At 28.6% G+C, this 17463-nt stretch overlaps 3 protein-coding genes across 4 annotated transcripts; all 3 read right to left on the minus strand.

Moving 5' to 3' along the window:
* Window positions 1-780: 780 nt before the first annotated feature.
* On the minus strand, window positions 781-2782 carry LOC106364689 (putative zinc finger CCCH domain-containing protein 10). The gene is made up of 8 exons (XM_048740077.1): window positions 2681-2782; window positions 2032-2146; window positions 1912-1950; window positions 1663-1749; window positions 1531-1590; window positions 1387-1458; window positions 1176-1274; window positions 781-1091 (listed from the first exon to the last, which is right to left on the minus strand). The coding sequence occupies exons 2-8, from the start codon at window positions 2143-2145 to the stop codon at window positions 999-1001; spliced, it is 564 nt and encodes a 187-aa protein (XP_048596034.1). The 5' UTR covers window position 2146; window positions 2681-2782; the 3' UTR covers window positions 781-998.
* A 3812-nt stretch (window positions 2783-6594) lies between these two features.
* LOC125577926 (putative zinc finger CCCH domain-containing protein 10) lies at window positions 6595-8596 on the minus strand. The gene is made up of 8 exons (XM_048740078.1): window positions 8495-8596; window positions 7846-7960; window positions 7726-7764; window positions 7477-7563; window positions 7345-7404; window positions 7201-7272; window positions 6990-7088; window positions 6595-6905 (listed from the first exon to the last, which is right to left on the minus strand). Exons 2-8 carry the CDS (start codon window positions 7957-7959, stop codon window positions 6813-6815), a joined length of 564 nt encoding a protein of 187 aa, XP_048596035.1. The 5' UTR covers window position 7960; window positions 8495-8596; the 3' UTR covers window positions 6595-6812.
* Window positions 8597-15048: 6452 nt separating this feature from the next.
* Window positions 15049-17376, minus strand: LOC106365493 (putative zinc finger CCCH domain-containing protein 9). 2 transcript variants are annotated; one of them, XM_013804909.3, is made up of 6 exons: window positions 16901-17376; window positions 16708-16797; window positions 16364-16618; window positions 15784-16230; window positions 15537-15608; window positions 15049-15460 (listed from the first exon to the last, which is right to left on the minus strand). In XM_013804909.3, exons 1-6 carry the CDS (start codon window positions 16913-16915, stop codon window positions 15290-15292), a joined length of 1050 nt encoding a protein of 349 aa, XP_013660363.1. In that variant the 5' UTR covers window positions 16916-17376; the 3' UTR covers window positions 15049-15289. The 2 variants fall into 2 exon arrangements, with proteins under 2 accessions (XP_013660363.1, XP_048596036.1); XM_048740079.1 differs by having other exon boundaries at window positions 16708-17376.
* Window positions 17377-17463: the final 87 nt, after the last annotated feature.

Here is a 17463-nt window from a genome sequence, read left to right on the forward strand (position 1 = left end):
ATATTACATATATATTTGAATAACATATGTCAGAGTACTTAACTTAACATATAAATTGGTTTGATTTAAATATTTGGATAGAGAATTAATAATTATTTAAGTATTTTTGGAGTTTTGAATATAATTTAACTATTTTAGATATTTACGTTTGATTATTTGTATATATTATCAAGTATTTAAACGAACTTAAAAGTATCATATATATATTCTGGATGTTTTTATATATATTAAATCTAAAAATAATTAATATATAAGTATATAAATCTATTTTGGATACTCAAAATACTTCGGTTCAGATCGGATTAGGTTTCAGTTTTTCAAATACCAAAATTTTTAATAATTCAGATATTTATCAATTTTGGTTCGGATTTGGTACTACTTATTCGGATTGGGATCAGTTCGATTCTTCGATTTCGAGTTTTGTGCCCAACCATAAATAGTGACATAAAAACAAATAACATCATATTTTTTAAAAAATACATCTGCGCGGGCGCGGGGGTCAAAATCTAGTTTAGTTTTATTTGTTAAGTTGCTAATGAATTGGTTTAAAACTATAACAAACTTGTACAATAGTTTTTTTTTATTTTAATGACTCCATTTTAATAGAATAGATTAATCCAATTCAACTGACCAAATAAGAGGTACATAAGAACTAACTGTATTTAAAATATATTAGTTATTATGTTTATAAATGAGGTTAACAATAATAGATTTCAAAAATATGTATTTATGATCAAACCAGAAATGCAGTATATAGAAGTTTATGATTATAAATTGTAATGATAAAATAAAGTTTATGATATTTAACTTTTTGATCTATTATTTGTTTTTACTGGCTTATCTCCAGAGCATATATGCTCAAATGTATCCCAATCTCAGTATTTATTCGGTAGTTTAATCAATACAACAACCACGAGGTTAAAAAAACGAAAGCTTCACAACGCATCAGTTTCTTGTGTTCCAAGAAGCTGGAATTCTCTTTTGTATCCTCGTAACTATTATAATCCATCGCCTTCTGTATGTATGAATCCAAATTCTGCTAATATCTCTCTGATGCGAATGGCTTCATCAAAATAAACTGTTGGTTTGATCTATAGAAAACCAAGTTCAAAAAAACTCTCATGTGATATTTCAGAAAACCAATTTAGAGAAATGTTAGATTAGTCAATTCAAACCTGCTCAAGACTCAAACGAGCCTCTCTCCTCTGCCTCTCAATATCTCTCTTTCTCTGTTCCACTAGTTTCTGTTGATCATTATCATTCTCTTGCATCTCCTGTGAGAATAAGTAATGCAAATGAGAAATAACAGTAAATGACAGGTACTCTGTTTCATCTACTACTAGTTTCTTTTGATCATTATCATTCTTTTGATTTATTTTTCCTTACCCTCAATTTTTCTCCCTGCGGAATGTCTTCAGCCTCTGTTTTCTGCTTCTCAATATCTCCCTGCCTATGTTTCTGCAAATTCTCTTAGAATCTTTCTCTTGGATCACAGTAAAATCAAAAGTATAAAAGATGACATTTAGTTACCCTCTTCTCTGGACTTGGACTTGACCTTGACGTTGACTCAGTTCTGTATCTTTTCTGGCCCTGAAGAAGAGACTCAGATAAGTCTTTCACATTTGGCTGATAAGAATAGTAAAGTTACTGCGATGAAATTACCTGACGCGTATGTTCTGCACGATCCCCTTCCTTTGAGTGATCAAAATCACAATGTGAGCCGTTCTTACATTTTCCTCTCAGAAAAAACTGAAACGAATTTTGCATATATAGGAGCAAATTATTACCTCTTAAATGGTTTAAAAAGTAGAACAACTTATCTTCGTTTTGGTAGATGGACAATAAGCTTAATTCAACTGCATCGCGCTCAGCAAAATATAGTTTTATTCATTCTACAATATGCACTCGTACCTTACACTTTGGCATATTAATCTTCCCTCTTGGTGTCTCCTATTAAAATGTTTCAACGCATTAAGCCATAAGGGACAATGCAACTTATAGTAAGCTAAATCGATAGTTTTTATTTCTTACCTTTGGATGATTGTAGCAACAATTTTCTCCGTAGCCGCATCTACCAGTTCTTAGATAAAACTGACAATCTTTTATACCAGGACGAACTGGATACTCACTTGATTCCACCATCATGCTAAAGGTATTTAAACATCATATAATCATTAGTACTATACTGATTTTTAATCACTGGATACATAAGCAACAATAAAGTGATATGATTATTTCAAGTTTCAAAATGCTATAAAAGTTAGACCGAGAGAGCATTCTGCAATACTTATCGAGAAAGCACGGTTAAACCACCCGTGATTTCACACTTGAGGGGTTTGATCCATGACCCAAACTAGTATGGTAAATTTTCAGTACGCTAGCCTCTAACCCACATTGACTTCTTACATTTTCTTAATTCAAAAATCTAAAATTTTTGAAAAATAACAGTAGTACTTGTAATCAATCAGAATTCCCAAGATGTGCATATTTAATGATTTTCTGTTTCCCTCATACCATAAATGTCATAATAGAATCATATTATAAAATTTACGAAAAGGGTTCAAATTGATGACGATTCTTCGCAATTTTAGTCGTCAGCCTTTCGAAGAAACCTCTCAATACATAAATCACTATATAATATACGATCAACGATCAATTTCATAACAAGTCACAAACTTACCCTTATAGCAGAAATGTTGAATCGCTTTCAAAAGCAAAATCCTTGCTCAATGACAATGAAAAACCTAATTTTTTGGGCATCACCTAATTTTATTTTCTAAATGATTACTTGTGTCATTTTATGCTTTATAGCCCCCCCCCCCCCCCCCCCCCCCCCTCCGAAATTAAGTTCATTTCTAGAATAAACGACACATAATATTAGATAAAACGATGTGTTTTTCTTTTTTTCTCTATTAACTATAAAATGTATGGGCCGAAATCCAACTAATATTTAGGCTAACAATACTAACGATTAGTCCAACTTTGGATTTATCTAATAAAGTATAATATATGTCTCCAATTTTGTCTAACCAAATCACCATAAATTAGTTGTCATTTTACAAGTATTTAACACAGAAATTCATTGATTCACACATAAGGAATTGCAGGAACCAAGAAGGGTGAGAAAGTCCCACCTGAAAGAAAAGGGCAGGCACTCTCGTCTTTCAACCCCTACAAGATCGCTTTGCTTGTTAACTAACAGATCAAGAAGATCGTTTCGAGTTAATCCGTCAGATTTCCAGTAGGAAATAAAAATATCAAACCGATTTCTGAATGTAAAGATGCAACTAATGTCTGATTGGCATATTGAAAGAATCTTTGGAATGGTCATAAGTAAAATGGGAAACAAAAGGGAAAAAATCTAGACATAAAATTTTGATGATTTTCTGAAAGTTTCAACAGAACATACTTTTGAAACTTTTTCTATTTATTTTTAAAAACTAGTGCTCTAGTATTATTTTTGTTAAGGTAAAAATAACGAATTAAAGATACAATGCATTTGTACTTTCATTAATCTCTTAACCAAAAGACTAGAGCTCGATCCGCGCAACTGCACGGGTGTTTGTTTTCAGATTTAATCATGTATTTAAATGTTAATATAAATATTTCAGATACAATAATTTAAAATAATTTTATAGTTTATATGTTGTAGTTAATCAATTGTTTAAAATTTTCATATGTATTTGTTGCTTCTTATTATATATTTATTTTATTGTATTTACAATTTAGTTATTAGACAAACTAATATATGAATGAAGCAACATATTTAAAAATTGTTTTTCATTTAATTTATGCTAAATTATGGGCCGCTTTTCAAACCTGGATTTTTATTTTAGCAATAATTTTTTTTTTACTTTTATTCATTTTAGATGATATATTATTGTATATAGAAAATCTTAATATTATACATGTATTATATAGTTTGCTAATGTTAAGTAGTTATATCATCGTATTATATTTTTAACATGAATATTTTATATTTATGAATAATAAAATTTATGAATTTAATATAAATATATCATTTTTAGTTTAATATAATAATTTTATTTTAACATGATTGATTATAACTATAAAATAGATAAAAATAGGATAGTGTTTTTCTTTCATTTTATAAATGATAATTGAATATAGTAATGCATAATAATAGTTTATTGCTAATTACAAAATTAGTGAAAATATTAACATAAAGTTTTTGAAAATTAAAATATCGTTAAAGTATTTATCAAAAGATTTGTTAGAATAAATTTTAAATAATAAAACATCAAATACGGGTATATTCATTTAACAGCAACTATATTTGTTGTTTGTTACACCAATCATATATAAATGGTATAATCCTATATTTCTGTTATTGTAACATTATTGGAATACAATAAGCATAATATCAAGGAAAAATCTATTCCAATAGTAAATAATATAACTCAAAAAGTTACTACTCAAATTACGGGTATATTATTTGCCCGCAACTATATTGGTCGTAGATTTAAAAATTTCATTAAACTTAAATTGATAGAGTCCAACAGTAGTTACTAGAAAATAGTTTCATCTCACCATGAATTTGTATGTATATTATATCATGAACATTTTTCAATTCAACATATTAAAAACATATATCAGTGTTTTTCGTTTAATATTCAATAGTAATAATGTTCAAATATTAGTGTAGATGAATATTTTAATGTGTTCATAAATACAAATAAAATTACTAAATAATAAAATATTTATTTATATTACTTATAATTTAACTAAAAATTACAGGTAATATTTTATTTCAAAAAACATAAATACAAATAATATTCAAATTTGTTGAAATTTGCATATACTAGTGAGAAAATCTAGTAAGATAAATATATAAGTCACAATTACATGTAATAGTTTGAAACAATTAATTGAATAGACAAACATGCACACTATAAAATTATTGTATCAAAAAAAATTATATAAACTTTAAATATATGATTAATTAATAAAAAATATATACCAATAATAACGTAAAAACAAATGTATATGTTTTTTTTGTCACAACAGATGTATATGTTTATAAAGTGACACCCATTCGAAATCTAGTATCTTATTAAAGTAGAAGTACTTTAAGCTTTTGTTTGGCAACTTAGATAGTAGTTAAGAAAAATAATGTTGTTTGAAAACATGAATAGGAGTAAGTTAGAAAAAAATGTAATGAGCTTATGCTATTAAAAAAATTGGAAGTCCATTACATTATATTAAAAAGTAATAAGCTTATGTTACTTGATATACATATTCAAATCAAAATAATAATTTAAAACTGATTTATATCAAAATTTCATTGAAATATACGTATATTCTTTTTTTTTGTCAAAGAAAATATACGTATATTCAAAATTTGATTTTTACTAACTTATTTTCCAATAAACATTATAAAAATATTTTCAATATATATAAGAAAAATACAATACAAAGCCCAATTTGAAACACCAACTTTAATTATGGTTTTTATATTTCACATTGAAATTTAAAAATATAATATATGTGATTATTAATATGATTGTACGTATAAAATATTATTAATTATAAGATTACTTATTTGATGCTATGTATAAAATACGATTAACTATATGATAACACATATTTGTAACCTATGATGACACATATAAGATATATAATTGTGATTAGGGGTGGGCGTTCGGGTTCGTTTTCGGGTCTGTTTGGGATTTCGTGTTCGGTTCAGATCTTTGAAGATTCGGTTCGGATTTGGATAACCAATTTAAATTATTTTTAAAAAAATTAAAATTTATTATATGCTTTAATTTTTAAAATATCTATAAATAATAGAATATATTACATATATATTTGAATAACATATGTCAGAGTACTTAACTTAACATATAAATTGGTTTGATTTAAATATTTGGATAGAGAATTAATAATTATTTAAGTATTTTTGGAGTTTTGAATATAATTTAACTATTTTAGATATTTACGTTTGATTATTTGTATATATTATCAAGTATTTAAACGAACTTAAAAGTATCATATATATATTATGGATGTTTTTATATATATTAAATCTAAAAATAATTAATATATAGGTATATAAATCTATTTTGGATACCCAAAATACTTCGGTTCAGATCGGATTAGGTTTCAGTTTTTCAAATACCATAATTTTGAATAATTCAGATATTTATCAATTTTGGTTCGGATTTGGTACTACTTATTCGGATTGGGATCAGTTCGATTCTTCGATTTCGAGTTTTGTGCGCAACCTTAAATAGTGACATAAAAACAAATAACATCATATTTTTAAAAAAAATACATCTGCGCGGGCGTGCGGGTCAAAATCTAGTTTAGTTTTATTTGTTAAGTTGCTAAGGAATTGGTTTAAAACTATAACAAACTTGTACAATAGTTTTTTTTATTTTAATGACTCCATTTTAATAGAATAGATTAATCCAATTCAACTGACCAAATAAGAGGTACATAAGAACTAACTGTATTTAAAATATATTAGTTATTATGTTTATAAATGAGGTTAACAATAATAGATTTCAAAAATATGTATTTATGATCAAACCAGAAATGCAGTATATAGAAGTTTATGATTATAAATTGTAATGATAAAATAAAGTTTATGATATTTAACTTTTTGATCTATTATTTGTTTTTACTGGCTTATCTCCAGAGCATATATGCTCAAATGTATCCCAATCTCAGTATTTATTCGGTAGTTTAATCAATACAACAACCACGAGGTTAAAAAAACGAAAGCTTCACAACGCATCAGTTTCTTGTGTTCCAAGAAGCTGGAATTCTCTTTTGTATCCTCGTAACTATTATAATCCATCGCCTTCTGTATGTATGAATCCAAATTCTGCTAATATCTCTCTGATGCGAATGGCTTCATCAAAATAAACTGTTGGTTTGATCTATAGAAAACCAAGTTCAAAAAAACTCTCATGTGATATTTCAGAAAACCAATTTAGAGAAATGTTAGATGAGTCAATTCAAACCTGCTCAAGACTCAAACGAGCCTCTCTCCTCTGCCTCTCAATATCTCTCTTTCTCTGTTCCACTAGTTTCTGTTGATCATTATCATTCTCTTGCATCTCCTGTGAGAATAAGTAATGCAAATGAGAAATAACAGTAAATGACAGGTACTCTGTTTCATCTACTACTAGTTTCTTTTGATCATTATCATTCTTTTGATTTATTTTTCCTTACCCTCAATTTTTCTCCCTGCGGAATGTCTTCAGCCTCTGTTTTCTGCTTCTCAATATCTCCCTGCCTATGTTTCTGCAAATTCTCTTAGAATCTTTCTCTTGGATCACAGTAAAATCAAAAGTATAAAAGATGACATTTAGTTACCCTCTTCTCTGGACTTGGACTTGACCTTGACGTTGACTCAGTTCTGTATCTTTTCTGGCCCTGAAGAAGAGACTCAGATAAGTCTTTCACATTTGGCTGATAAGAATAGTAAAGTTACTGCGATGAAATTACCTGACGCGTATGTTCTGCACGATCCCCTTCCTTTGAGTGATCAAAATCACAATGTGAGCCGTTCTTACATTTTCCTCTCAGAAAAAACTGAAACGAATTTTGCATATATAGGAGCAAATTATTACCTCTTAAATGGTTTAAAAAGTAGAACAACTTATCTTCGTTTTGGTAGATGGACAATAAGCTTAATTCAACTGCATCGCGCTCAGCAAAATATAGTTTTATTCATTCTACAGTATGCACTCGTACCTTACACTTTGGCATATTAATCTTCCCTCTTGGTGTCTCCTATTAAAATGTTTCAACGCAGTAAGCCATAAGGGACAATGCAACTTATAGTAAGCTAAATCGATAGTTTTTATTTCTTACCTTTGGATGATTGTAGCAACAATTTTCTCCGTAGCCGCATCTACCAGTTCTTAGATAAAACTGACAATCTTTTATACCAGGACGAACTGGATACTCACTTGATTCCACCATCATGCTAAAGGTATTTAAACATCATATAATCATTAGTACTATACTGATTTTTAATCACTGGATACATAAGCAACAATAAAGTGATATGATTATTTCAAGTTTCAAAATGCTATAAAAGTTAGACCGAGAGAGCATTCTGCAATACTTATCGAGAAAGCACGGTTAAACCACCCGTGATTTCACACTTGAGGGGTTTGATCCATGACCCAAACTAGTATGGTAATTTTTCAGTACGCTAGCCTCTAACCCACATTGACTTCTTACATTTTCTTAATTCAAAAATCTAAAATTTTTGAAAAATAACAGTGGTACTTGTAATCAATCAGAATTCCCAAGATGTGCATATTTAATGATTTTCTGTTTCCCTCATACCATAAATGTCATAATAGAATCATATTATAAAATTTACGAAAAGGGTTCAAATTGATGACGATTCTTCGCAATTTTAGTCGTCAGCCTTTCGAAGAAACCTCTCAATACATAAATCACTATATAATATACGATCAACGATCAATTTCATAACAAGTCACAAACTTACCCTTATAGCAGAAATGTTGAATCGCTTTCAAAAGCAAAATCCTTGCTCAATGACAATGAAAAACCTAATTTTTTGGGCATCACCTAATTTTATTTTCTAAATGATTACTTGTGTCATTTTATGCTTTATAACCCCCCCCCCCCCCCCCCAATCCACTCCCAAATTAAGTTGATTTCTAGAATAAACGACACATAATATTAGATAAAACGATGCGTTTTTCTTTTTTTCTCTATTAACTATAAAATGTATGGGCCGAAATCCAACTAATATTTAGGCTAACAATACTAACGATTAGTCCAACTTTGGATTTATCTAATAAAGTATAATATATGTCTCCAATTTGTCTAACCAAATCACCATAAATTAGTTGTCATTTTACAAGTATTTAACACAGAAATTCATTGATTTACACATAAGGAATTGCAGGAACCAAGAAGGGTGAGAAAGTCCCACCTGAAAGAAAAGGGCAGGCACTCTCGTCTTTCAACCCCTACAAGATCGCTTTGCTTGTTAACTAACAGATCAAGAAGATCGTTTCGAGTTAATCCGTCAGATTTCCAGTAGGAAATAAAAATATCAAACCGATTTCTGAATGTAAAGATGCAACTAATGTCTGATTGGCATATTGAAAGAATGATTGGAATGGTCATAAGTAAAATGGGAAACAAAAGGGAAAAAATCTAGACATAAAATTTTGATGATTTTCTGAAAGTTTCAAAAGAACATACTTTTGAAACTTTTTCTATTTATTTTTGAAAATTAGTGCGCTAATATTACTTTTGTTAAGGTCAAAATAACGAATTAAAGATACATTGCATTTTACTTTCATTAATCTCTTAACCAAAAGATACATTGCATTGCATTCCTTGTGACCAAAGGATCCGGAGTGTAGTCCATGTTTTTTATTTTGAACGTAAGTCCATCGTTTATTGATTCCTCCTAAAACCCATCGCCTTCTTTTTCTTAAACCCTCGTTGGCTAGTTCTGATATGCCTCTCTGATTCAGAATTTATCTGGGCCCTGGCCTGATGTGAAATTTTAGAAGCTATAAACATTTTTAATAACCTAATAAATTTTTTTTGCAATTTGGAAATCTATATACAGTACTCATATAAAAAACTTCCAGAATTTTTTCAAAACGAAGACCGATAACTTTTATTTGCTAAATTGTAAATGTCATTAATCAAGAAGTTTTGGTTACAAAATGGATCGCAACCAGATTCTACTCTAGAGCCATTCTGAATCTTAGGAGCGGCAAAAAGTTTTAAAAAACCCTCAAGACACAAAGAGATTAACTCAAAGCTTGCCAAGGATGATGAACTTTGAAGTTAATAAACATTATAGGACAAGAGACATCAAATTAAATTCCCCACCCAAGCACTTCCTGACAACTAGAGTAACCAGACCATCAAGAGAATAGCTAGAGGCAAGTTCAGTCAAGCACTCACCAAAATGGCTCAAGCAGGGATCGACAAAGGCGACTGGAGCTCCACTAGAGGAGGAAGAAGCTGAAAAACGGGCTCAAGCTAACGTAGCAGACGACAAAAATTTAGACCTGAGGAAACACCGCTGAAAGTGAAAGCACAAGTTACTGTCAAGTGCAGCCGGTAAATGCAGCTCCCCATCCGGCTGCACGACACAAAGGATGCGGCAGAGACAGCAAGTAAATGAAGAAGTTATCTGCTGAAGCTTGGGAGAAGGGAAATGAAGAACTGAAGGAGAAGTGAAACTCCTTGAAAAACAAGCGACCGAACCGACAAGAGAAAGCTCCTTGAAAGCAGTTGACGCCATTACATGGGTTATCCTCAAAACCCCAGAAGTCGATATCGAAAGCAGCAAGGAGAGCCAATCAAACTATGAAAAGCACGCTATGGTTGACGTCTCTGACGAAGGCCGATATTTTATTAGGTTGTGCCCAGATCCAACCCTACTGTGGGGTTCATCAGAAGAAAACTAACTTAAACAGCTCTAATAAGAATCATGGGCGGTCCTAGGCATAAATCAATAAAACATTTGGTGTTGCCCCCAAATTTGTATCCCCAGTTTTAAGTTAATACACATACTTTTTTTATATCTCTTTAATTATAAATATTAAGTTATTAAAGTTTTTATTAAATTGTCTATGGTCCCAATAAAAATATATTCTTCGATTTGATGTTTTATAAACCAAATGGAGAGAAATGTTGTTGACTCAATTAAATTATCATTCTAAAACAATAATTAATTGTTATTTTATTAAAATGCTGTTTTTTTAACACAAACCTATATTAAATGATTCTCAAAGTTAGGTGATAGACATAAAGACAAGCTCATCGGCCAAGACCTGTTTCACTAACCTATCAGCAACACTGTTACGCACACGATAGCTCCAGCAAAAAGAGATAAAACAAAAGAGGTGACCATAGAGCTAACATCGGCAGTGATGCCATAAAGTTCCAAAACTGTTGAAAGAGAGTTAACATCTTGGATGATTTGCGCTGAATCAAACTCGCAGGAGATGCTTGAGTACCCCAGCTGTTTGTTAAAATTAAAATTTTACTTCTTAAAGTTACAATTATTTGTTAAAAAGTTACAATTATTCAACAGATCCCACAATTTTATATATCTACAGAACATAAATTTGTAGGATTTATGGGATAATTGTTTTTTGGCCTACTGTTAATATTAGTTCTTTGGTTTCTACGTTTTTGTTCTGAATCCAAAATCTATTTCCTTAAGAGTGAAAACAATGGGTTAAAGATGTAACACAAGAGGAAATCAGCTATGTGGTTTGATCATAAGTTTATTAATATTTATATATTAGGAGGTCCGAATTTCAAGTTTCACATAAGATGAAATATATAATTAATAGAGAAAAGCTTGCATGAGATCTCTCTAATATAGTATAAGTAAAAGTGCTATGTCATGAGTGAATATTTCATAATTTATGATGGAGTATACTATTAAAATTATCAGTTGTATATTTGTCTATATAATATTTTTATAGTTTGTAATAGAAGTACTCTTTGAAGATCTCTTGTAACATTTATATTCATATAGTTCTCTTTCCCTAGAAATTAAAATTCATACTTCATGGTATAGAAACATTAATGAATCTTATATATTAAAACAGAAGTCATGACTTCTTTTCATGTGTGATTTTTTTAGTTTGGACCATTCCTAAAAAATATCATATTTAACATAAGTTCATTATTATATCTTTTAATATTTTTATCTTTTTATTTGAAATACAAATGAATATATTTAAAATGTTCTAACAAAATCTTTTTAAAATCTTCTTAAAATCTTTTTAAATTTACTTTCAAAATTAGTTAGTTTTAATTTAAATTATCATAAAATATAATCTTATATATTAAAACAGAAGTTATGACTTCTTTTCATGTGTGATTTTTTTAGTTTGGACCATTCCTAAAAAATATCATATTTAACATAAGTTCATTATTATATCTTTTAATATTTTTATCTTTTTATTTGAAATACAAATGAATATATTTAAAATGTTCTAACAAAATCTTTTTAAAATCTTCTTAAAATCTTTTTAAATTTACTTTCAAAATTAGTTAGTTTTAATTTAAATTATCATAAAATATAATTAGAAATTAAAATTGAATATAGTTTTGGTTTATAAACGAAAATTTAAATAAAATGAAATTAATTAATTTCACAAAAACATTTACTAATATTTTTAAAAGATTTTGTTAGAAATAAATATTTATTTTAATTTTAATTTTTTTCAAATTTGTTTTCTAATAAAATAAAAATCATGATTTTTTGATGAGTGGTATTTTTATTTGGACCATCATTTAAATTTTATATTAAATGTATATCACTAATACTAATATACATAATACTTTTAACCATAATATCTTTTATATCTTTTAATTTTTTTTAAAAAAAAAATTAAAATTCTAAAAAAACTCTTGAAAACGATTATAACAAGATCTTAATTGTCATAAATTGAATATAAATATTTTCAACTAATTTTGTAATTAGTAATGAAATGTTACTAAAAGAATAAAATTATATCATATTTTATCAATTTTATAATAATATCTATCATTTTAAAAAATGTTATATTGAACAAAATATGATAAAATTATTTTAAATTGATAAGTTAACATATTTTATTTTCATAAATATAAAATATTTGTGCTAAAAATATAATATATTGGTAGAACGGGTTGATATTAGTAAACTATATAATACATGTATAAAAATTTAACTTATCTTAAACTTTTTAATATACAGTAATTTATTATATAAAATTAATAAACATTAAAAAAATACTAAAAAAATCTAGCGATTTGAATTACGGATCATGATTATAATAAATTAAATACAAAATTGTTTTCATATATGTTGTTTCATGCATTAAAAATTTTAGTTTAGTAATCAAATGCAAATTCAATAAGACAAATATATAATAAGCAACATATTTGTGATGATTTTAATTTACAGCATGAAAACTATAAAATTATTATATTTGATATAATTATACAAACATTTAAATATGTGAGTAACATTAAAAATATATAATAATTATGTAAAACAAATATTTATAGACTTATTCTTAGGTCCACCCCCTAGGGTGAACCTCTAGGTTCACCAACCAATAGGATTCTTTTATTTTATATTCGATATCTTTTAAAAAAGGAAACAAAATATTGTCAAATTATATTATGTTTTTAAAATTAAAAAGTAAAAAAAAAATAGTAATAATTACAAAAAAAAATATTTTACGTCGTCAGCATAACATTAAACCCTAAATCCTAAATTCTAATCCCTAAACCCTTAATCCTAAACCCTAAACCCTTGGATAAACCCTAAACTCTAGGATAAATCCAAAACTCTAAATCAAAATCACTATACACTAAAACATTCAAGCGTTTAGGGTTTTAGTGTTTTTTATTTAGAGTTTAGGATTTATCCAAGGGTTTAGGGTTTACCCAAGGGTTTAGGATTTACCCAAGAGTTTAGGATTTACCCAAGGGTTTAGGATTTACCCAAGGGTTTAGGATTTACCTAAGGGTTTAGGGTTTATCCAAGGGTTTAGGGTTTAGGATTTAGGGTTTAGTATTTTGTTGAGAACATTAAAAATATTTTTTTTTAATTTTTTTTCTGTAACTATTATCTTTTTTTATTTTAAAAACATAATATAATTTGAGAATATTTTGTTTCCTTTTTTAAAAGATATCGAATTTGAAATAATGAAATCCTATTGGTTAGTGAACCTAGAGGTTCACCCTAGGGAGTGAACCCAAGAATGACTCATATTTATATATATAAATGTGAAAATATATATCCGCACGGTTGTGCGGGTGGAAATCTAGTATTTAGTTAAACCAATAGAGCAAGAGAGTTTCAACATCATAAATTGCATTTCAAACGATCATTTTCAGCATACCAAATAACTTTACTAATACGTATATGATTCTTTCTCTTAGTAAAAAAATACAAGAATATTGGCGTCTAAATTTTAGATATGATCAGAATCTATTTCTACTTTCATACTAACTAGGTTAAGATCCGCGCCTTGCGCGGGATGAATATTATATATAAATTATTTTTAAGTATTATCTATTTTTTACATATTATGAAATAATAAATATACATTAATAATTAAAAATTTAGTAACTATTACATATATATAATTAAATTGGTACAAATACTTAAATAAATTTTATTAATCCAGACAAACATTTTTTTATATTTTATATGATATAAAATTAATTTTAAATGATATTAAGATATATAGTACATTTTTAACATTGACATCTGTTAAAAAATATTTTATACTCATATTATCTTTGATCACTTGTATTACTTTATAACAAATATTTTTAATCAATGATAATAATTAAAAAAATGTGGGATGTTTAATAGTTTTAGTAGTTCATAATTTTAAAAACAATCCATGCAAAATTTAAAATCTTAATTTTAAGTTGTCAATAATTGTTGAAAATGTTTATCAAAAGAATTCAAAACAAATTCAAAATTAAAACAAATATGTATTTTATATGGTATATAATTTATTTTTGAAAAATATTAATATACATATATATAATATTTATTATATGAGATTTCCTATTTATGTAATTTTGTAATCATTTGTATCTTGTTATAACATAAATTTTAAACCATGGATCACAAAAATTTTAATGTGATTTTTTTAACAACTTTAGCCATTTGTATTCGTTTTTTAAAATTCAAAATATAACATATACGAAAAAATCTAAATTTTTATTATATAGTTAATGTGGTTGTTTAATTTATTTTAATAAGTTAAAATTTTAAAAAATGATAGAAAATAGACTAAATTTTATCAAATCTTTATTATTCAAAATCATTAATTGTCATATATATACTTTAGCCACATTAGGTAATTCCGTGATTTTTATTTAAGGAAACAATGAAGAACATTTATGATTAATTTATGGTTAGTTTAATAAAAAGCTTATTATATATTTCTATGGACCAACATATTTTTCTAAAGATTCTAAGAATGATTGTGGTGAAGACATGTGGCTACAAAATATGTTGTAATGCTTCTCCTTTAATATATAGGGGATGCGATTGACTACACTACTTTTCGGAACTGTATTTAGCTATACTTTTTTTTTTTTGCAAATGTACGAAGTGAGTGATCAACCGACCTAAGAAAAAAACAATGGATAATAAATCACAAGATTGAAACTACGAAAAGTTTGAGCTAAATCTTCCCAACATGTATCGGTTTCTTGAATCCCAAACAATCTGATAGTTCTTCTTTGGTGTGTCTCGTAACTCTGTTTCCTCTTAAAGCACATCGCCATCTCTATTACTCTGTTCCTGGACAATCTCTTCAGCTTCTACCCTCTGCCTCCCAACATTTCCCTCTCCATGTTCGGTCCCCACTCGCTCGTATCCCGCCGCTATATCATCAATTACATCTTTAAACACGCTCTGGAGACTCGTGAATAATTCTTCCTGAGAATTAACATATCCCTATATAAGTAATTTAAAACAGTAAAGATATAAAGAGATGATATTTAGTTAAAGTTACCCTCTTCTCTGCCATAGAGCTTGACTCTGTTTCATGTCTTCTCTCATCAAATCTCCCATCCAAAGGTGTAACCTGATCAGTATCAAAATACATAAAAGACAATGCTAATGACATGGAGAAGAAACTCATTTTAAGTCTTTCACATTTTGTGTGATAAGAATAATATTATAGTAAACAACATATATAACCCGGAGAAAAAACCAGACAACATGAATCAGAAAACAGATCTTGTTTCAGTTTAGTTTACCATCAATCTTTGTTCCTGATCATTCTCCTGCGCCTCCTCACTCTTTTCCTCCTCAAGGTATCTCTGCCGCCCACTGGCCTCTCTCTGCCTATGTTGCTGCACAATCACTTGAGCGTCTCTCCTTCCCATCTCAAAATATCTCAGAGACTCAGTGATGTCTCTCTGTCTATGTTGCTTCACAACAATCTCTTGAGCGTCCCTCCTTCCCATCTCATAATATCTCTGACATTCAGTGATGTCTCTCTGTCTATGTTCATGAACATTCTCTTGAGCCTCTCCCCTTTGCCACTCAGTGTTATCTCTCTGACGCATAGTTTCTGCACCATCCCTGTCCTTTGGGTGAGAAAGTGGTTGACGCATAGTATTAGGTAAACGAAGAGCTTCATTGTTCTTTGCGTGAATAAATTTACAATCTGACCCGTCCTTACAAAATCCTCTCCGAAAGAACTGAAAGTAAATGTTCAAAACAAAACAAAAAGAAAACTGCAAGTAAAGACTCAAATAAAGTTTGTGTTACTTTTGCTACAAGGACCAATGGAAGTAGTTATAGATTTGAGAAAAATCAAAAGAAGTTGTGTACCTTACAAGTAGGATGATTGAAAAGGCAATTGCTTCCATGTTCACAGAGACCTGTCTGTAGATAACTCGGGCAGATTCTTTCACCTGGATGAACTTGATAACCACTGTTTCTTTTTACCTTATTCTTGGACTCTGATTCATGGCTTCCCTGCTGTTGCATCTCAACACCTCTCGCTCTCTGTATGTCTGCGTACGACTCTTTGTGATCGTGAGTCTGATGAGATTCGTTTATTCTTAAACCGGAGTCTTTGTTGTCCTGAGAAATTCGTTGTATTCTTGATTCATCATATACACTAATCTACAGTAAAGAACATAACAGAGTAAGTTCTTGTTCAGTTTCTTTACCCTCTTCTCTGCGCAGATTCTTGGATCCCTTTTGTGTCTCCGATCAGTTCTAACATCAGATTTACTCGACCTCAGATCCATATTCCGTTCCTGAGAATCAAAACGAAAATCAAAAACATCACCCTTCTTGACAAAGAACATACATAGTTCGACTCTGTTTTTAACACCAGAGTAAATTTTGGTTGAGTTTTACCTTGGTTTCTTCCATGGAAACCGACTCTGTTCCTGCAGAGTAAGTTCCTTTAGCCTCTTCGATTCTCTTCTCTTCTCTGGGTTCTTACTGTTTTTTTTTTGGTTTCTCTCTTCTCTTATGCAAACTCTAAAGTTGATTCTTTTAAAAAATTTCTTGCTTAGCAAGCTAGTTTTTCCATTTGCGTACCTTTTTTTTATAATACGTACCACTTGACTTTTTTTGGAGGGAAAATGTTTCTCGTTCTCTAAAAAATCGGATTTTGTTTCTTGAACAACTATTATGGTGGTTACGGCAATAAATAATAGCTTCAAATACATTTTACAAAATAAATGTATATTTGTGAGACCAAATTGTAATGTATTTTATTTTAGTTTTTTGAATTCCACTTTCTTCCAACCATAATTGAAATCGTAAAGGGAATGACTCGAACTATCTTCTTATTACAACCATGGATTAGTAGAAGTCAAAATAATGATATAAAGCTCGTCTTTTTTACAAATGGAATGACTGATATATATATATATATATATATATATATATATATATATATATATATATCGGAA

This window comes from Brassica napus, chromosome A9 (assembly GCF_020379485.1).
Source record: "Brassica napus cultivar Da-Ae chromosome A9, Da-Ae, whole genome shotgun sequence".
Lineage (NCBI taxonomy): Eukaryota > Viridiplantae > Streptophyta > Magnoliopsida > Brassicales > Brassicaceae > Brassica > Brassica napus.